This window comes from Mustelus asterias, chromosome 26 (assembly GCF_964213995.1).
Source record: "Mustelus asterias chromosome 26, sMusAst1.hap1.1, whole genome shotgun sequence".
Lineage (NCBI taxonomy): Eukaryota > Metazoa > Chordata > Chondrichthyes > Carcharhiniformes > Triakidae > Mustelus > Mustelus asterias.
This window is the reverse complement of record NC_135826.1, coordinates 14912805-14935091: the sequence shown is the minus strand read 5'-3', so window position 1 is coordinate 14935091 and position 22287 is coordinate 14912805. Positions and strand designations below refer to the sequence as shown.

Sequence of the window (22287 nt, the reverse complement as noted above, 5' to 3'; positions counted from 1 at the left end):
CTTAGTGTCAGAATACAGTAAGAGTTTTAACAACACCAGGTTAAAGTCCAACAGGTTTATTTGGTAGCAAATGCCATTAGCTTTCGGAGCGCTGCTCTTTCGTCAGATGGAGTGGATATCTGCTCTCAAACAGGGCATACAGAGACACAAAATCAAGTTATAGAATACTGATTAGAATGCGAATCTCTACAGCCAACCAGGTCTTAAAAATACAGACAATGTGAGTGGAGGGAGCATTAAGCACAGGTTAAAGAGATGTGTATTGTCCCCAGACAGGACAGCCAGTGAGATTCTGCAAGTCCAGGAAGCAAGCTGTGGGGGTTACTGATAGTGTGACATGAACCCAAGATCCCGGTTTAGGCCATCCTCATGTGTGCGGAACTTGGCTATCAGTTTCTGCTCAGCGACTCTGCGCTGTCGTGTGTCATGAAGGCCGCCTCGAAGAACGCTTACCCGAAGATCAGAGGCTGAATGCCCGTGACTGCTGAAGTGCTCCCCCACAGGAAGAGAACAGTCTTGCCTGGTGATTGTCGAGCGGTGTTCATTCATCCATTGTCGTAGCATCTGCATGGTTTCCCCAATGTACCATGCCTCGGGACATCCTTTCCTGCAGCGTATCAGGTAGACAACGCAAGACAGCGCAGAGTCGCTGAGCAGAAACTGATAGCCAAGTTCCACACACATGAGGACGGCCTAAACCAGGATCTTGGGTTCATGTCACACTATCAGTAACCCCCACAGCTTGCCTCCTGGACTTGCAGAATCTCACTGGCTGTCCCGTCTGGAGACAACACACATCTCTTTAACCTGTGCTTAATGCTCCCTCCACTCACATTGTCTGTATCTTTAAGACCTGGTTGGCTGTAGAAATTCGCATTCTAATCAGTATTCTATAACTTGATTTTGTGTCTCTGTATGCCCTGTTTGAGAGCAGATATCCACTCCATCTGACGAAGGAGCAGCGCTCCGAAAGCTAATGGCATTTGCTACCAAATAAACCTGTTGGACTTTAACTTGGTGTTGTTAAAACTCTTACTGTGTTTACCCCAGTCCAACGCTAGCATCTCCACGTAGTGTCAGAATGTCAGCTGCTGCATTAAAACAAACATGTTGGCTTGAGATAGACTAACAATACTTTGCAGTCCTTAACCAACTGCAAGCTCTTATATCCATTTTACCAATCATTTATCAGCAGTAGCCTCTGTAAAACTAGGGGAGGTGGTAGCATATTAGTATTGTCACTGGATTAGTAATCCAGAGATCCAAACCAATCCTTGACCCAGGTTTGGATCCCACCATAGCAGATGGTGAAATCTGGAATTAAAAGTCTAATGATGACCATGAAACCATTGTTAGTTGTCGTAAAAACCCATCGTTGTTTAGGGGAGAAAATCTGCCATCCTCACGGTCTGGCCTCCATGTGACTCCACATCAATGTGGTTGACTCTTAAATGTTCTCAGGGATGGGCAATATATGCCAAGATGAACAAATATAAAAATGCTTCTGATGATTCAGTATTTATATATTTTTATATCCTATAGAAATAGAATCAGGAAATCTCAGTAAATGAGATTCCCAACTCAAGAGACTGTGAAGAATTGATTGTAATAATTCTTAGCAAAAAGCAATTTTTAAAAAGTTTTCTGAATAAGCTACTTAAGAAATTTATCATCTTGTGCAAGATTTATCTTTGCTGTAAAGGAGACTGGAATTCTAATTGCCAGAAGGGATGCTGTCTCTTGAATTTTGCTAGCTAGATCCAAAATGAAAGGTGTGCATCTCAGATACTGAAGTGATTTTCCTTCTTCCAAATTATTCCCTGATCTTCATCAACCAAAAAATGCCAACTACTATCACCCCCCTGATTGTTTCGTATCCTGTGTGGCCTGTGGGTCACACTAGGTATGGGTTCTGCTGTAATGTTTTCCACAGGGGGACAGCCTCAGCACAACACAAATCATGGTCCCTTGGGCCAGATGAACAGTGACTTCGAAATGTTCCTCAATAAAGGAGATAGCACATTCAGGAAGGCACAGGGAAACGGCAAAGCTATGATCTTTTGCCCAGCGCAATTCAGTACTGCAGCAGGAGTTACCTTTACCCAGTGCATCATTGGGCTGCCGACAGATAACTAGTGTCAACAATTAAAACCTCCACCAACTTTGCAACTCTTTCTTTAGTTTGAAGTGTGAGTTATTATACTGTAATAACGTTGACTGTGTATCTCAATGGGAAAAATAATCCACAAAATATAAAGGATTCTGTAAATCGTTTTGACTAGTTGTATTTTAAGGATTAAAGTACTGTCACCTCAGAATGAAACTACCAAGGTTAGTTAGTCACAATACTCAGAATCAGTCTCTCCTTTTCCAGACTTTTTCATTCTTCCTCATTCACTCGTGCATTTTCACCCTCTGTTCTCCGCAATCTCCCCCTATTTTTCTCTTCTCATATTATCACTGGCACAAGTTTCTCTACCTGCCCCTTGGTCTTTCACACCTTCTCATTTTGCGGCTCTCTCCCCGAAAAGCAGAAGAGTGGGGGAAATTTGCATTTATATAGCACCTTTAATGACCACCAAATATCCTAAAACAGTTTACACCCAATGAAGTATTTTTGAAGTGTAGTTACTGTTGTAAAATTAGAATCATGGAATGGTTACAGTAAAGAAGGAGGCCATTTGGGCTGTCGGATCTGTGCTGGCTCTCCGCAAGAGCAAATCAGCTAGGCCCACTTTCCTGCAAATCCTCTCTCTTCAGATTATCATCTAATTTTATTTTGAAATCCATGATTGACCATTCCTCCATCACAATCTCAGCCACTGCAATCCAGATCTTAACTGGTCACTGTGTTTTTCCTCATGTTGTCACTGGTTCTTTTGTAATTTGTCCATTTTTCCATTGAGGCACCCAGTTGTCATTGCTCCCACACAGCATTAAATCACACTTCAAACTTGCACTGATGCAGCTCTGTAAATGGCGAGTTTGTCCCCTTCCACTCTAAGATCAATTGACCATTCTGTTTAAACAATGAGTGTCTCTATGGTGGAGGAGCTCAGGAAATAGCACTGCATTGTCTAATCTAATCTAATCAAATCAGATCAAATCTAATCTAATCAGGGTGGCACAGTGGTTAGCACTGCTGCCTCACAGCGCCAGAGACCAAGGTTCAATTCCGGTCTTAGGTGACTGCCTGTGTGGAATTTGTACGTTCTCCCCGTGTCTGCATGGGTTTCTGCCGGGTGCTCCGGTTTCCTCCCACAGTCCAAAGATGTGTGGGTTAGGTTGATTGGCCATGATGTGGAGATGCTGGCGTTGGACTGGGGTAGGCACAGTAAGAGGTCTCACAACACCAGGTTGAGACCTGTTACTGTGGGGCAGCGCTTCAAAAGCTCGTGCTACCAAATAAACCTGTTGGGCTTTAACCTGGTGTTATGAGACCTTTTACTATGCTAAATTGCCACTTAGTGTCAGGGGGACTAGCAGAATAAATACGTGAGTTTATGGGGATAGGGGCTGGGTGGGATTGTGGTGGTGCAGACTCGATGGGCCGAATGGCCTCCTTCTGCACTGTAGGGATTCTATGTCCGTCAGACATAGAGCCACTGGACGGTAATCAGGAGATGGTATGTACATGGGGTTAACTATCCAGTAGCAGCTCAGAGTTGCAGAGGTCAGTCGCAGCTTCCCTGTCTAAAGCCTTGCAGTCAGAGAATGGAGCTCAGATTATGTATTTAGCAGGGTCCCGGTGTGATAAAGTACCACATGAAATAAAACCTGATGATTCGGGGGCACAGTGGTTAGCACTGCTGCCTCACAGCGCCAGGAACCCGGGTTCAATTCCAGCCTCGGATGACTGTCAGTGTGGAGTTTGCATGTTTTCCCTGTGTCTGCATGGGTTTCCTCCGGGGGCTCTGGTTTCCTCCCACAGTCCAAAGATGTGTGGGTTAGGTTGATTGGCCATGCTAAATTGCCCCTTAGTGTCAGGGGGAACTAGCAGGGTAAATAGGTGGGGTTACGGGGATAGGGCCTGGGTGGGACTGTTATCAGTGCAGGCTCGATGGACCAAATAGCCTCTTTCTGCACTGTAGGGATTCTGATTTTATGAAATCAGAGCATTTCTGTACAGCCATTAATACCAAGAAAATAATACACTAAAAATTTGTTTTCATTTTCAGATAGTAGCTTTACCAGCATCCGCAATTCTACTGGCCTTTGATACCTCCATCGATCGAAAATAACTATCTAATTGTGTTCACCAACTCCCTCCTCTTCATCATCTGTGCTTTCGCTGCTTTCAGTGGAATCTGTTATTGTCATTTGATTGGAGTCCCCTATCTGTATGTTCCTGGCATGCTGAATCTGGATTATGTTGGTGCCTTGGCTTTGCTGCTGAGTAGAACTACTGAGAGTTACACTTTGACCTCCCTGGCTATTGCCAGGATTAATGACCTGAAATGGTTGCATAAACGGGTATAAGGCAGATTGTGGGTTAACATTTGGCTGGTTCAGTAATATTGACTGTAAAAGAGGATTAAAGCCAGGTGGATATACAGGGAGGCTAGGATGCAGCAGGGGGTTTAGCACAGGCTGTGTATGTCCATTAACTGCAGCAGGTCCTGGACAGGGTGGATGTGGCAATGGGTAGAGTTGTTGCATTTGGACTAGTCGATTGTACAATTGCATATAGTTCATTTGAGCTGATACAGTTTTCAGCGTATTTTGAATCTCTCTTTGGGCTTCACTTTCCTTTTCTTGAATCTGCTTTTGCCTTTGCTCCTCAAGCCAAATTTTCTTATGCTTCCCAAGTACTCCCAAAGTAAACGTCTTTCTGACATGTCTTTCAAAATGTTTGGAATTCTCATCGAGAATATTGATAGCACGCAGTGCAAAGGGGATATCCTCTTTAGGCATCCGACTCTTTTGCGGTAGTAGTGGAATGACTGAGTTATATTTGTACACATTATTGATTGAATTTATCAGGACTATATTGGTCTTATACTCTTCCCAGCGACTCTTAAAATTGTTTGTGAGGAGGAGGATTGTGAAGGCAGAATTGCTAACTGAGTCTTCAATGCACTTTATTGGCGATCGCCCTGGGAGAGAGAATTCCTCAAAATACGTTGCACCCTCCATGTTCACTAACGATTCCAGTCTAACTTGCAGACTTTCTGCAATTTCTACATCCTCTGGGGCATGCAAGATAACAAAGGAGAAAAACTTGTTCTCAAAGCTCTCATCCACTGCCCTAGCAGACATCGTTTCAGAAGAGGGCGACTGGTCACCTGTCGATAGCTTCTTCACTCCACCTGAAGGATCAGGCGAAATGGAATTGGTATGTTCTACATTCCCTGTCCCTTGGGCCCCTGACATTTTTGACTTTGAAGTAACTACCTGGCTACTACTTGTTTCTCCAGTGCACTCAGTTGGTCTCACATCATCGATGGTTCCTGATGGACCTCTAGTTGAACAAGCTGAGAGGACGTTGTCCTGTTTTCCACCCCGAGCCCCAATGCTGTGGGTCACCCTCTCCGCTCCCAAATTCTCATCAGAGGGTAGATTCAGTACATTATTAGAATCATTCAAAGCTACATTGGCAGAACTGACAGGGTTAACTGTGTTCTCTTCAGTGTTTGCTGTTGAGGAATTTAAATTGTCTCTACATGAATTGGAAACGAATGATGCAGTAGGAGATGCACTAATTTCAAAATGGCTGGGTACTGTAATTTCTGAAGTGTTGTGAGAGTCAGTCGGAATTTGATTCGGATTGGTCCTGTATGCAGCAGTTGATCTCATACTCAGACTTGCTTTTTCAATTGACTTCAGAGGTGATACTTCAACATTCACCTCCTCATCTTCAAAATCCAGAGGACCACACAACACCCTAAATTCTTCAATACATTCCTGAAGATCTAAACTACGCTTTTGATTGTTGGACTTGAATGCTTTGATGGCAGCTTTGCAGGCTCGGTTCCGCATGGAGAGCTGGCACAGATTTTCTTCTACAAGCACTGTGAGCATCAAAGCCAAGTCGGTGAGAACACTACCATCTTCAGCAGCAAACTCTTCACTTGATGTCTCAAGTCGTTCCCCTTCTCCCTCTGTACCACCTCCTGAACCTACAACTTTGTTCAAAATGTACAGGGCGGATCTATTATCCGGCATCTTGTTTAACACTGACCTGGCTGCTCTCTCAGCCTCATCTTTCTTTTTCAAGAAGAACGATATAATGCTGTACAGGAGTCGGTGAACCTTTGAAGCTCTCGGGCTGTCAGGATTGAACTTATACCACAGACTGAACAGTCTTTGCTCTGTGACTCCAGACAAAATGTCAAACAAATCATCAAGAGATGGAATGTGATCACAATCTTCTGCCATAATTGTGCCTAGTGTCAAAACGGAGTTAGACTAATGGAACAAGAAGGGACCAGCCTGTGTTTCAACATTGCTACCAGTTCCACTCAGGCTGATCTGACAATGGGAGTTGGGCACATTGTACTGGAAGGGAAGTCTGTAACCCTATTTTCATATTGTAATGCTCAGGTCAATTGAGATACATTGCTGGGCTCCATCAGTTCAATCTGAAAAAGAAAAGGGAATACAAAAGTTACTTTTCTTGGCAACAACATTTTCAGGACTAATTCTGTATGCTATCCTCTTCCTTCTTTTATTTAATGCTGTTTGTTCATACTGAAGTCTGGTTTCATGCTCAGGTAGCCATTCTTCATATGTGAACTTAAATTGTGAGTGTCATTAGGCTAATTACCCATAGAAGACATCACAGTATAGAGCTATCCTCTCTTCATATCATGTCCACACTCCCACATTAGAGTGGGAGATAATGATTAATAATCAGGAGGAGGATATCCATCTTCATACGTGTTCAACTGTAGTAGCCTAATGCCACTATGGTTGAAACCAGCTAACTCAATGCAATGTGGTGTTCAAATTCGGGACTTTAGTCTCTGCAGGCTTTTTTTTAATTCATTCATGGGACATGGGCGTCGCTGGCTGGCCAGCATTTATTGCCCATCCCTAGTTGCCGTTGAAGGACAGTTGAGATTCAACCACATTGCTGTGGTTCTGGAGACACATGTCAGCCAAACCAGGTAAAGATGACAGATTTTCTTCCCTAAAGGACATTAGTGAACTAGATGGGTTTTTCCGACAATCAACCATAGTCATGGTCATCAGTAGATACTTAGTTCCGGATACTTGTTATTGAATTCAAATTCCACCATCTGCTTTGGCGGGCTTCGAACTCGGGTGCCTAGAATCTTAGTTGAGTTTCTGGATTAATAGTCTAGTGATAATACCCCTAGACTATCACCTCCCCTGAGGTTGGATCATGTCTATATCCAATGGGCCACATCAGTATTCATGGCACCACTAGGGCAATTTTGCTCTATTCAACAGAAATCAGCATAAACATATCTTAATGGTCCCTTTCATTGCACTGCAAATTCATGAAACATTACCTCCTAGTTAAATAACATTTGATAGTATTTAACTTATTTTAGGACTAGTGGCATTGCTCACTAATTGTCAGATGCTGGACTATTTTATAAGCACGGGGTGTGATGCTATGTAAATGTATTATTGTTATGATCTCAATAGAGAACAGTAAAGTTTTTGTTTTGGAAATCCAAAAACCTAGGTAATTACTAAAAGAATGAAGTCACAAGATTCACTATTTGAAACAAAATAATTTTGCTACACAAAAATCAAAGAACTAATCACATCACTATCATGAATAGTCAGTTACAGTAAAGGTATTCAAAGTACCATGAACTTAGTTACTTGTACTCTAAACCCGACTTGACTCAAATTTCCTTCCACATCTTTTTGACTTACACACCAAAAAAGCTCAAGTCAGTAACTTATCAGAAACTGTTCTGAGTACTGTTTCAAAGATTCATATAACAGTTGATATTTCTTGAGCCTTACATTACTTTTGGCAAGGTTGCCCCTTCAAATCTCCTCCAACTGGTCCCACAGCTGTAGACTCGCAGGTCAACACAGCTGTTGGTAGCATCTTAAGTTTAACCACCTTGAGTCAAAACTCTTGTGGTTCTAATGTTCTTTAACTCTGGAATCCTGCTCCTAGGAACTCTCTCTCTTTCTTCTCACCTTGTCTATTCCAGAAATCCAACTCCCTGTTGCTAGAGTTCTTCAGTTATCAAGGATTTAAATCCTTTTAGCCAGCAGACCAAATTTCAATTGAATTCTGTTTGAAGGAGATGTCCCCTGCAGCCAGCTTTTTTTATACCATACTGCTTGGAAACAGAATCAGACACAGGAATCTACTCCCCCTGTAATTAACTGCTTATTTACTCTATTATTATTTATCTCTGAGGCAACTTGCTCATATGATCAGTTACTGGAAGCAAGTTGCTTTTTACAAGAGATCATTTTTCAGAGAAACTTAGTTCTTAAAGGGACCATCACCACATTTAAATACAGGCTCCCCCCCCCCCCCCCCCCCCCCCACTAACAAAAAGCACTTGGGCCATTACATTATTCTGCAGCCAAAAATCAAGTTATATTCAAGATGATGTGCCCCATTTGCACATTGGTCTATTCATTGTAAGTAAACGCAGCCTGAGATCAATGAGTTGTATTGCTCCTTGTGTTGGGAAGTCTGAAGACTAAATGGTTTGTAATTTCCGAGGGCAATTCTGAAAAAGAATGCTTTTTGTTTTAAACTTTTTTAACTGAAGTGACATTTGAAGAACATTAGGGTTCTGGGAGAACTTCCATCTATAGTGCACTGAAATCTTTTACAATCAGGTTGATTTGGTTTTACATGAAGATGACACTTGCAACAATGCAGTATTCCCTCAGTACCGCACCAACTATCAATCTAGATCATGGTTGACCAACACGAGGCCTGTGGGCCTCTACCCAACCTGCTAAGCCTCTCCATTTAGCCCTGGACCTTGTTCCAAAATGTAGATGAATTTGAACATTCTTCAAAGAACTGTTCCTCCAATCACAGGTCCCTATCGCGTTTGCTGTTGCTAGATCACTAGTGAGCCAATCAGCAGCGAATATGGGTGAGAACAAGTCTGTAATTGGAGGAACAGTTTTCTTCAACCGAAGGACAGAAAATATGGTGTGACATCAGCGGTCAGTCAGTTGGGGAGGGAGGTTTTCAGGGTGGGGGAAAGAGTTGAGACAGCGGCCGAGTGCGGGGAAGGGGCAACGGGCAGGTCTGGAGTGCCTGCAAGGAGGATGGGAAGGGGAAAAAATGAGCAAGCACCAAGTCTGGGGAAGAGACTGACTGCTGGTTGTGGGGGAGGGAGAGAAGAGACTGGATAGTGGTCGGGGGGCAGGAACTGGCTACTGTGTGTGTGAGAGAGAGGGCGCGTGTGCACAAGAGAGAGAGAGAGAGAATCTGGCTCAGTCCCAGTCTCAGGGTTTATTGCACTCACTCTCACTGCCACACACCAACATCGCTCACACTGGGGTGTTTGAGGGTGCGTGTATAAGTACCCGGTGAGTGAGTTGGAATTACACAATTTGATCCTCTTACACTCGAGTGGTCATCTTCATTAATTACTCATTATTTTAAATTTATTGCTTCAAGTTCACTCAGAAAGTTGTTTCTTTTCTTCGTACGTCAACATTTTATTGAAATTCATGTTCAATGTTGCACCAAAACATATCATTTTGAAATTTGCTCATCTGTCCCGTGAGTGTGAAAAAAATCGAAATGTGGCCCCTTGCGCAAAACTGTTCGATAAGCCTATTCCAGATTACATACTCAAATATAGTTTAAACCCACAATCTTTCGACTCAGAAGCAAGAGTGTGGTTGACTGAGCCAAGCTACCGACTCAAGATCAAAGTTGCATTATCGCTGCATTGCCAATCATCCCTGGATGAAAACTGAGAGATTTGAGCTGTTCCCAGATCTCCATTAATATCTACGCCAGAATAATCACCCCAACCTTCTCTCCCTATAGCAAAATACCGGGGCCTTTGCATCTCTGGTCTCTTGAACACATCCGGGTAGTAAGATGAACTGATAAAGCAGACAGAGATTAACTATTTCCACTGATCAGCAGGTCCAGGACGAGAGGATGTGGTCTGAAAATTCGAGCCAGACCATCGGAAATCAAAATTAAGAAACACTTCTGCATGTGATTCTCTTCTAGAAAGTACAGCTGCTGATATGTTTGGAGGTTGTCCCCCTCCAAAACAAGTATATTGTTTTGGATAGTGTGGAGGAGGATGATTCTCCAGGGGTAAGCCACAGTGACCAGGTCACTGGCACACAGTCAGGCTCTGTGGCCCGGAAAGGAAAGAGAGGGATTCGGAGAGCAATAATGGTGGGGGACGAGTCAGTTAGAGGCACGGACAGGCGATTCTGTGGGTGCGAATGGGACTCCAGGATGGTAGTCTGCCTACCTGGTGCTGGGATACTGGATGTCTCCAAGCGGATAGGAGGCATATTAAAAGGGGAGGATAAAGATACGGATGTCATTGTACACATTGGTGCAAATGACATAGATAGGAAGAGCAGGGGGATCCTACAAGAGCGATTCAGGGAGTTGGGAAATAGGCTAAAAAGTAGGGCCTCCAGGGTGGCAATCTCTGGGCTGCTCTCAATGCCAAGGGCCAGTGAGGCTAGGAATAGGGAGATAGTACGATTGAACGCTTGGCTAAAGGACTGGTCCAGGAGGGAGGGCTTCATATTCCTGGATCACTGGGAAGTTTTCAAGAGAGGAGGGCACATGTACAGGAAGGACGGGTCACAACTAAATTGGAAGGGCACGAATATCCTGGCTGGGAGTTTTGCTAGTGCAGTTCGGGTGGGTTTAAACTAATATGGCAGGGGGGTGGGGATCAAAAAATTATGTCTACAAGTGTAGAGGCTGGGGACGAGCTTGGGGCCAGGACAAGGCTGGCAAAGAAGAAGAGCACTCTGGGGGAGGATGACCTCACTGGGCCTGGCGGTCTGGAGTGCATCTATTTCAATGCAAGGAGCTTGGCAGGTAAGACAGACGAACTTAGGACCTTAATGCTTACGAGGAATTTGGATGTGGTTGCGGTGACAGAGACTTGGTTGAAAGAGGGACAGGACTGGCAACTGAATATTCCGGGGTACAAGTGTTTTAGGCGAGACAGAGGAGGGGCTAAAAGAGGTGGGGGGTTAGAGAGCATATTACAGCGGTGCAGAGGGAGGACAATTCAGAGGGCTCGTGTAACGAGTCACTGTGGGTGGAGCTTAGAAACAGGAAGGGCGCAGTCACTTTGTTGGGGGTATACTACAGGCCCCCCAACAGCCCAAGGGAAGTGGAAGAACGGATATGTCAGGAGATAATGGATAGGTGTAGGAAAAATAGGGTTGTTGTAGTGGGAGACTTCAATTTCCCTGGTATAGACTGGAAATCGCATAGGGCTGGGAGTCTGAATGGGGAGGAATTTGTAAAATGCGTACAGGAAGGTTCTTTGGAACAGTATGTAGATAGCCCGACTCGAGAGGGGGCTATACTGGACCTAGTACTGGGGAATGAGCCCAGTCAGGTCTTCAAAGTTTCGGTAGGGGAACACGTTGCAAATAGTGACCACAATTCTGTTAGCTTTAGGATAGTGATGGAAAAGGATGAGTGGTGTCCCAAGGGTAAGGTGTTGGATTGGGGCAAGGCTAATTTTAGTGGGATTAGGCAGAAATTGGCAGCTGTTGATTGGGGGAGGCTGTTTGAGGGTAAATCCACATCTGGCATGTGGAAGTCTTTTAAGGAACAGTTGTTCGGGCTGCAGGATAGGCATGTGCCTGTAAAAAACGATAGGAAGGGTAGGATTCGAGAACCGTGGATAACCAGGGAAATTGAGCGATTGGTCAAAAAGAAAAGAGAGGCGTACGTTAGGTCCAGGCAGCTAAAAACGGAGGGAGCTCTGGAGGAATACAAAGTAGGAAAGAACTCAAACGAGGAATTAGAAGGGCAAAAAGGGGTCACGAAATGTCCTTGGCACTTAGGATTAAGGAGAACCCCAAGGCATTTTATTCATACGTTAGGAACAAAAGGGTTGTCAGGGAAAAAAATCGGACCTCTCAGGGACAAAAGTGGGGAATTATGCTGAGAGCCCAAACAAGTAGGGGAGATCCTAAATGAATACTTTGCGTCGGTATTCACAAAGGAGAGGGATGTGTTGACTGGGAGTGTCTCGGAGGGGAGTGTTGACCCATTAGAGAAAATCTCCATTAGAAGAGAGGAAGTGTTAGGTTTTTTAGGGAATATAAAGACTGACAAATCTCCAGGGCCTGATGGAATCTATCCAAGGCTGCTCAGGGAGACGAGAGATGAAATCGCTGGGCCTCTGACGCAAATCTTTGTCTCGTCACTGGACACAGGTGAGGTCCCAGAGGATTGGAGGATAGCGAATGTGGTCCCGTTATTTAAGAAGGGTAGGAAGGATAACCCGGGAAATTATAGGCCGGTGAGCTTGACGTCCGTGGTAGGGAAGTTGTTGGAGAGGATTCTTAGAGATAGGATGTATGCGCATTTAGAAAGGAATAAACTCATTAACGATAGTCAGCATGGTTTTGTGAGAGGGAGGTCATGCCTCACTAACCTGGTGGAGTTTTTTGAAGAAGTGCCCAGAATGGTTGACGAGGGAAGGGCCGTGGATGTCGTCTATATGGACTTTAGTAAAGCGTTTGACAAAGTCCCTCATGGTAGGTTGGTGCAAAAGGTTGGATCTCATGGGATAAAGGGGGAGGTGGCTAGATGGGTGGAGAACTGGCTTGGTCACAGAAGACAGAGGGTGGTAGTGGAAGGGTCTTTTTCCGGCTGGATGCCTGTGACTAGTGGTGTTCCGTAGGGCTCTGTATTGGGACCTCTGCTGTTTGTGATTTATATAAACGATCTGGAAGAAGGTGTAACTGGGGTGATCAGTAAGTTTGCGAACGACACGAAAATGGCTGGACTTGCAGATAGTGAGGAACATTGTCAGAGGCTACAGAAGGATATAGATAGGCTGGAAATTTGGGCAGAGAAATGGCAGATGGAGTTCAATCCTGATAAATGCGAAGTGATGCATTTTGGTAGAACGAACGTAGGGAGGAGCTATACGATAAATGGCAGAACCATAAAGGGTGTAGATACGCAGAGGGACCTGGGTGTGCAAGTCCACAGATCCTTGAAGGTGACGTCACAGGTGGAGAAGGTAGTGAATAAGGCATATGGCATGCTTGTCTTTATAGGACGGGACATAGAGTATAAAAGTTGGGGTCTGATGTTGCAGTTGTATAGAACGTTGGTTCGGCCGCATTTGGAATACTGCGCCCAGTTCTGGTCGCCACACTACCAGAAGGACGTGGAGGCTTTAGAGAGAGTGCAGAGGAGGTTTACCAGGATGTTGCCTGGTATGGAAGGGCTTAGTTATGAGGAGAGATTGGGTAAACTGGGGTTGTTCTCACTGGAAATACGGAGGATGAGGGGTGACCTAATAGAGGTGTATAAAATTATGAAAGGCATAGATAGGGTGAACGGTGGGAAGCTTTTTCCCAGGTCGGTGGTGACGTTCACGAGGGGTCATAGGTTCAAGGTGGGGGGGGGGGGGGGTTTAACCACGGATATCAGAAGGACGTATTTTACGCAGAGGGTGGTGGGGGCCTGGAATGCGCTGCCGGGCAAGGTGTTGGAGGCGGACACACTGGGAACGTTTAAGACTTATCTAGATAGCCACATGAACGGAGTGGGAATGGAGGGATACAAAAGAATGGTCTACTTTGGACCAGGGAGCGGCGCGGGCTTGGAGGGCCGAAGGGCCTGTTCCTGTGCTGTATTGTTCTTTGATATGGGTCAATTGTTCATTTTAAATATGATATTGATATTATTCAAAAGTTATTAAAGGATATTTGACTAAGGTGAATATATGGAGTTAGTTTGCAGATCGGCCATGATTTCATTGAACAATGGAACAGGTACAAAGGACTAAATGGCCGACTCCTGTTCGGATGCTCCTGACAAAAAAGAGTTGAGATCAGGAATTCACTGTGTTGAGAAATGAAAAATCTGGATTCACCTCGAGACAATCTAAGAGGAAGGGGAAGGCAGTGGCACAGTGGAATTACCACTGGACTAGCAATCCAGAGAATGCTCTGGGCACCCAGGATCAAATCCCACCATGGCAGATTTCAACAAAAATCTGGAATTAGAAGTATGATGACGACAATGAAACCATTGTCGTAAAAACCCACCTGGTTCACTAATGTCCTTTAGAGAAGGACATCTACCGTCCTTACCAGGTCTGGCCTACACGTGAAGCCAGACCCATATCAATGTGGTTGAGTCTCAAATGCCCTCTGAAATGGCGGGCAAGTAGATATGGGCAATAAATGCTGGCCAGCGGTGACACCTACATCCCATAAAAACGAACAAAAAGACCTAATACACCGTATATCTCTAGTAAAATGTACCTCTCAATACAGTAGCCATTAAGTGGGATAATGGCACCAAATCCCTACAACTTGTGGTACTTGTACACCCGGGGAGAGGGTGGCGTAGTGGTAAGGTCACTGAAATAGCAATCTGGGGGAATGGGTTTAAATCTCACCACCGCATCCGATGAAATTTGAATTCAATGAATAAAAAAATCTGGAATCGAAAGCTAGCCTCAGTAATGGTGACCATGAAACTATCACCAATTGTCATAAAAACCAAACCGGTTCACTAATGTCCTTTAGGGAAGGAAATCTGCCGTCCTTACCTGGTCTGGCCTACATGTGACTCCAGATCCACAGCAAGCCACTTGGTTCTAGGGCAATTAGAGTTGGGCAACCTTGCCAGAGACTCCCACAGCCCATGAAAGGGTAAATCAATAAAACAACAGTGGCATTCACACCACTCCTACCACAGCCTCTCCAGCAATTCAGTCACATTCACCACACCCATCGTGCCAAGGAATATTCTGGCTCCACACTTAGAGAAAGACCAATAAGAATCAAGTCCTGATTATGTAAAATCGGGTGACCACCCAGACAGCTTTAGAGACATCGTTAGATAGTGGCAACTTCCCCCAAAATTTCAAGTTTAAGACCAATAAAGAAACACCATCAGAAACAACAGTAACATGGCTGCAATCCTATCATAAGCTCTCTCTATCTGTGATATATTTAGAAAGGGGAACCTCGTGATATCGATTGCAGCTGTGCCATGGTACAAAGAACAATGATGTGGAGATGCCGGCGTTGGACTGGGGTAAACACAGTAAGAGTTTAACAACACCAGGTTAAAGTCCAACAGGTTTATTTGGTAGCAAAAGCCACACAAGCTTTCGAGGCTCAGAGCATTCAAAATGGGCTCAGAGCCTCGAAAGCTTGTGTGGCTTTTGCTACCAAATAAACCTGTTGGACTTTAACCTGGTGTTGTTAAACTTCTTACAAAGAACAATCCAGCCCTCAGTGCTAAAAGATTATAACTAGTAGCAAATCTCAATTGGCAAGAATGTGTTGGACATTCAGTTTTGAAATGTGGATAGACAAAAATGAATCTTGTTTTGAGAGATTTTGTATCTCACTATTTCCTCCCTCCACTCCCAGGCCACATGATAACTGCACCCAGAAACCAGGCTACAGTGCTTTTGAAATGGTTAAGACAAAAGACACTCCAAAACAGTCATTTTCTTTCACAAGAAGAATAGATAAGGTGGTTAAGGCGGCATTTTGAATGCTTGCATTTATTAGCCAAGACAGAATACAAGAGCAGGAAGGTTGTGATGGAGCTGTGTAAAATGCTCGTTAGGCCACAGCTAGAGTTTTGTGTGCAGTTCTGGTCACCACACTATAGGAAGGATGTGATTGAACTAGAGGGTGCAGAGGAGATTCACCAGGATGTTGCCTGGGCTGGAGCGTTTCAGCTATCAAGAGAGACTGGATAGGGTGAGGTTGTTTTTTTTGGAGCAAAGAAGCTGCGGGAGGAACCTGATTGAGGTGTACCAAATCAAGAAGGACATACATAGTTTAGGAGATAAGAAGAAACTGAAGATACTGGGAAACCCTTAGTAGGGGGTCAATAACCAGGGGGTATAGATTTAAGGTAATGTGCAGGAGGTTTAAATGAGATTTGAAGAGAGATTTTTTCCACCCAGAGCGTGGTGGGAATCTGGAGCTCTCTGCCTGAAAGGGTGGTAGAGGTGGGGAACCCTCACAAATTTAAGAAGTATTCAGATGAGTACATGAAATGCCATAGCATACAAGGCTATGGACCAAGTGCTTGAAAATGGGATTACAATAGATCGGTGCATGATGGTTGGCACACACACGGTGGGCCGAAGGGTCTCCTCCTGTGTTGTATGACTCTATGATACATTGTTTGGGAGAAGATGGCGACTTGGAGAGGCAGTATGAGATTTGCAGAAAAGCCATGCACAGAGTGCAGACAGAGACAAGAGAGAGAGGAAGACCGAGGGGAGGCAAGTGATCGGCGAGAGACAAGAACCTGTTGATCCCATTCCCGCTGAATCAGTCGTTCTTGTTTTCCTCCACTCTAATATTGCTGAGAGGGAAAGAGGGAGCCAGAGAGAAACTGGCTTTACTTCCAGTGAAGAATGTTCCCAATATAACCGTGGAATTCATTTACTAATTCTTTTCTGCAACATTATCTCAGCCTTTTAGAACCATAGAACCATAGAAAATTACAGCTCAGAAACAAGCCTTTTGGCCCTTCTTGTCTGTGCCGAACCATCTTTTGCCTAGTCCCACTGACCTGCACTTGGACCATATCCCTCCACACCCCTCTCATCCATGAACCCGTCCAAGTTTTTCTTGAATGTTAAAAGTGACCCCGCATTTACCACTTTATCCGGCAGCTCATTCCACACTCCCACCACTCTCTGAGTGAAGAAGCCCCCCCTAATATTCCCTTTAAACTTTTTTCCTTTCACCCTTAACCCATGCCCTCTGGTTTTTTTCTCCCCTAGCCTCAGCGGAAAAAGCCTGCTTGCATTCACTCTATCTATACCATCAAAATCTTATACACCTCTATCAAATCTCCCCTCATTCTTCTACGCTCCAGGGAATAAAGTCCCAACCTATTCAATCTCTCTCTGTAACTCAGCTTCTCAAGTCCCGGCAACATCCTTGTGAACCTTCTCTGCACTCTTTCAACCTTATTTACATCCTTCCTGTAACTAGGTGACCAAAACTGTACACAATACTCCAAATTCAGCCTCACCAATGCCTTATATAACCTTGGTAAGAAGTCTCACAACACCAGGTTAAAGTCCAACAGGTCTATTTGGTAGCAAATGGTATTTGCTACCAAATAAACCTGTTGGACTTTAACCTGGTGTTGTGAGACTTCTTACTGTGCTTACCCCAGTCCAACGCCGGCATCTCCACATCATTATATAACCTTACCATAACACTCCACTTTTATACTCGATACTCCGATTTATAAAGGCCAATGTACCAAAGGCACTCTTTACGACCCTATCCACCTGTGACGTCACTTTTAGGGAATTCTGTACCTGTATTCCCAGATCCCTCTGTTCAACTGCACTCTTCAGAGTCCTACCATTTACCCTGTACGTTCTACTTTGGTTTTCTCCGGCATTTTCCCAGGATAGGCATCGACAAACGAGTTGGTTTGAAAATCCTGGGCTAGCAGTGTTTGATTTCAGCATCTATCAGTTTTAGCAGCTGGAGAATGGTGACGAGGTGTTATTGTAAAAGTCAAATTGGTGGAGCTATCTTTAACTGTTGACATTAGTTATCTGAAGCCATTTAACTACCTCCACAATGACTCAAATAACGGCACTGCCCTGTGTGATACTGAGTCACACGGGGGCAAAGATTCCACATTTGATCCCGTTTGTGGGGAGTTACCTGTTGAATGATTCAAGACGTTGGAACAAGAGAATTGTAGCCTGATCTGAAACAAGATTCAGTGGCTTTTGCCGCTGAGGCTAGGGGAGAAAAAAACCAGAGGGCATGGGTTAAGGGTGAAAGGAGAAAAGTTTAAAAGGGAATATTAGGGGGGGCTTCTTCACACAGAGTGTGGTGGGAGTGTGGAATGAGCTGCCGGATAAAGTGGTAAATGCTTTTAACATTTAAGAAAAACTTGGACGGGTTCATGGATGAGAGGGGTGTGGAGGGATATGGTCCAAGTGCTGGTCAGTGGGACTAGGCAAAAAAATGGTTCGGCACAGACAAGAAGGGCCAAAAGGCCTGTTTCTGAGCTGTAATTTTCTATGATTCTATGGCAATGAATGCGAATTAACATGTAGTGGATACAATTATATCCTGCACTACACAGGGATTCTCATTAACCTGAATATAAGAAATAGGAGCAGAAGTAGGCCATTCACCCCTCAAGCCTGCTCTGCCATTCAACAAGATCATGGCTGACCTGATTATAGCCTCATCTCCACTTTCCTGCCTGTTGCACATAACCCACGACTCCACCACAGTTCCAAAATCTGACTACCTCAGATTTAAATATATTAAAGTGGCTCGGCCGCCAGAGAATTCTGAAGAATCAACACTTCCTGAGAGAAGAAATTCCTCATCTTGACCTTAAATGGGTCACCCACTTATCCTGAAAACCATGCCCCCGGTTCTAAATTCCAGCACAAAGAGAAATATCCGCTCAGATCCACACTGGGGGAGGCAACGGTGTAGTGGTATTGTCAGTGGACCAGAGACCCAGGACATAGATCTGGGGATCTGGGTTCAAATCCGGCCATGTCAGAGAGCGAAGTCTGGAATTAAAATCTAATGATGACCTCAAAACCATTGTTAAAAATTTACCAATGTCCTTTCTTTCCTTTAGGGAAGGAAATCTGCCGTCCTTACATTTACATGTGACTCCAGACCCACAACAATGTGGTTGACTCTCAAATGCCCTTTGAAATGGAGGGCAGATAGGAATGGGCAATAAATACTGGCCCAGCCAGGGACGCACACATCCCACAAATTGACTTTTTAAAATTATAACTTTAAATGTTTATCCTTGGAGTAGAGTGAAAAGCAACATCGATTACACTACCCCGTGTAGCTGAGCTACACAAAAACAAAAGGCCCAGATTTGACCTACCACTCTCTAATTTGACCGATCCCCACCCAATGTTATGTTTAAAATAGGGTTCCCAAAAGGGAGAAAATCAGCTGATTTTGATGGCTGACCGGTATCTCTTGTTGGGACGCGTGTCTTTACACACAGGAAGGCTGGTCTACACAAAAGCAGGCTTGATTCGGATGTCCTTTACATACTGTTTGCATATTTGGGAATCCCATTATAGAACGAACATTAAAGTCACAGAGCTCATATGTCGTATATTCTTCGGGATAAAATGCCATTGATAAGAAACTTTAATTGTCAGGATGGAAGATTCTGGGGCTAGGCTCCACTACAGTAGAGGTAACAGATTTACAGCCACACATTTCTGTTGGGCTCCTGGATTTGAGGCCAAGGAGGGAAATTCCCTGGTTAAAAAATTATAGCTCAGGCAACATTAATGAAATAGATTACTTAGTCACTTTATAGAATGATTGCAGCACAAAAGGAGGCCATTTGGCCCATTGTGCTCATGTCAGCTCTCTGCAAGAACCACTCAGCCAGTCCCATTTTCCTGTTCTTTTCCCTTATCACTGCAAGTCTATGCAGTGATTGCTGTCCAAAGCCACACATGAAATACAGCCACTCAGGCAAGGCCTCAAAGAAAAACAACCACAATGTGACCACACCTCAGCATAAGCAGGGAAGTTGGTGAGAAGATTGAAGTGAAAATGAGACTGCCACTGCAGGCAAAAAAAATAATAATTTCATCCACTCTCTTGCCCCATCACAACCTCCTTCAGGTACCATGCCCATTCAGGGCACTGGCGACCATGGATTGGTCCATGGCCAATAATAAATCAGTTTGGCTATGTTATGAATGCATCCCAGCCAACCCTACCTTCCAGTGTCTGCATAATATTTACAGTGCAGAAAGAGACCACTTGGTCCAAATAGGGGAGGCGGTGAAGTAGTGGTATTGTTGAGGGACTAATAATCCAGGGACCCAGGGTAATGTTCTGGGGACCCGGGTTCGAATCCCACCACACAGATGATGAAATTTGAATTCAATAAGAATCTGGAATTAGAGGTCTACTAATGACCAGGAAACCATTGTTGATTGTCGTAAAAACCCGTCTGGCACTTTAGGGAAGGAAATCCTTACCCAGTCTGGTCTACATGTGACTCCAGACCCACAACAAGATGATTGACTCTTAAATGCCCTCAGGGTTGGACAATAAATGCTGGCCCAGCCCGCGACTCCCACATCCCATGAACGAATATTTTTTTTAAAAATTGGTCTGTGGCATAGTTTATGTTCCACACCTCTTACCCCTATTTATCTAACCCCATCAGCTCATTCTATTTCCCTCTCATATACTTATCCAGCTTCGAGTGCAATCCATCTATGCCATTCTCCTCAACTACTCTGTGTGGTAACAAGTAACGAATGCTCTAACTTTTTTTGAATGCCCAAGTGATTTGATTATGCACAGAGCCCCTTTAGATGTTGTTGCCTGCCAAACGTGTGAAACAAAAACTGGAAACTCCAATCTTTGATTGCTCTCCCCCTTCCCTCTAATTCTCTCTCTCCCCTCTCCTCATCTTACCCTTTGCCAGGTTTTCAGCATCTCTGCCAAACCTTACCCTTTCCAGCCTGGAATGAGTTGTTCTGATCTTAATTTTATCCTCCTTTACCCAATCCATGCTGATGCTTTCACCTCAGCGCCTTCCTTTCTGCCCAGAAGTTTAACAATTCCTTCTCCAGTGAATCTGACCTCCTTCACTGGCTCTGCCCTTTCTCATCATCATTCTCCTCCATGTGTTCCTCTTGCCATTCACATCAGGAGCTGTTGCTTTCGTTTCAGCCACCTCAGATTCACTGCTTCCCTTCCTCATTTAAATCTAGCTCTCTCGAAACATAGAGCACTGTCTCTGTTCGAACCCTGCAGTCATTATCAAACTTCTTTTCACCACTGATGTAAAATCACTTCACATTTCCAGTCCTTACCAGGTAGGCTTTGCCTGCCTTTGCTTCCATAACACCATAGAATTCCTACATTGCAGAGGCAGGCCATTCAGCCCATTGAGTCTGCACCTACTCTCCATAAGAGTCTCTTACCCAGTCCCACCCATCATTTATTATGGCTAAACCACCTACCCTACACATCTTTGGACATGAAGGGTCAATTTACCAAGGCTAATCCACCTAACTCCACATGCAGGAGGAAATCGGAGCACCCAGAGAAAACCCACATAGACATGGTTGTGTCACAATACTTCAATGGTGACACAACCTGTAAGAGCCAAACCTGTTCTTACTTCACAATCTTGAATTCCACTCATTCCAGATAAAAAATGGTGTAACAGCTCACCTGGATGTTAAAGAAGCCCGTCATGTCAGCGAGATCTGTGAAGTACTCTTTGTTTGTACTCAGTGCCCCTCCCTGACCTCTTTCTCTCTTTTGATGACAATGTTGTTGCTCATTCTAACCTGGAATTTTTTTTTACTGATCTCTCACCTTTGGGTGATCCACCTCTCTCCCTTTCCTTTTTGATGTTTGTCTCCATAACACAAAACAATAAACTTTCCATAGGTTCCACAAGCCCACTGACTCCCACCATTACCTTGGAGCATGTTTTGATTTTCCCATAAAGACTCCATTTAATTTTTTCTGTCCCGGTCACATCTTACTTTGAGAATTCCACCCTAGCTTCCAAACTATCCTGGTTTCTCAAGTCAATTTCTCAATTCGACAATAATTACCAGGGCATTTTCATTTTATCTGGTCTGATCCAATATGCTGTGAAGCTATAGTCTTATTGAGTGGTGGTGCAGACTCCAGAGGGGCCGAAAGACCTTAGTCCCACTCCTATTTCTTATGGTCTTATATAACTGCGAGATGATTATTTTCCTAATTTGAAAAAGTTTTCAGTGCTTGCTTGAAATTGTTCGCAATTCCACCTTCCCCACCTCTCTGAACTCTTCTTAAAACATTTTAAAATGAGTCATTTTGCAAGGCTGCCCCAGTGAGTGAATGTTGAGCTTTAACCACCTGTTCACCATCACTAACCCCGGCAAGATTTCCTCTTCTGTGCAGAAATGGAGCGAAACCCGATGACTCGCTCTAACGACACGGAGCCAACCCCACTGCAGGGACAGTCTCTGGAGAGACAAGTCCTCACCTTGGACTCTGTCTCCCTCGCCTTCAAACTCCTACCTCTTGCTGAGTGTGGATCAGGAGCAATGCTGATAGCGACATCGACCCGGAACCTCT

The 22287-nt window shown here is 44.3% G+C and overlaps 1 protein-coding gene across 5 annotated transcripts; it reads right to left on the bottom strand.

Moving 5' to 3' along the window:
• Positions 1 to 424: 424 nt before the first annotated feature.
• ticam1 (TIR domain containing adaptor molecule 1) lies at positions 425 to 22287 on the bottom strand. Of its 5 annotated transcripts, XR_013495533.1 has the most exons (3): positions 22231 to 22287; positions 4192 to 6581; positions 425 to 781 (listed from the first exon to the last, which is right to left on the bottom strand). XR_013495533.1 is itself a non-coding variant. In XM_078198161.1 (2 exons), the coding sequence occupies exon 2, from the start codon at positions 6376 to 6378 to the stop codon at positions 4246 to 4248; it is 2133 nt and encodes a 710-aa protein (XP_078054287.1). In that variant the 5' UTR covers positions 6379 to 6581; positions 22231 to 22287; the 3' UTR covers positions 425 to 4245. The 5 variants fall into 5 exon arrangements, 4 of the variants coding, with proteins under 4 accessions (XP_078054287.1, XP_078054289.1, XP_078054288.1 ...); XM_078198161.1 differs by having other exon boundaries at positions 425 to 6581; XM_078198163.1 differs by having other exon boundaries at positions 425 to 6581; positions 22066 to 22284.

What these genes read in the sequence shown, in the direction of transcription:
- ticam1 (XM_078198161.1), bottom strand. Translation starts at nt 6,378, where the DNA reads ATGGCAGAAGATTGTGATCACATTCCATCTCTTGATGATTTGTTTGAC.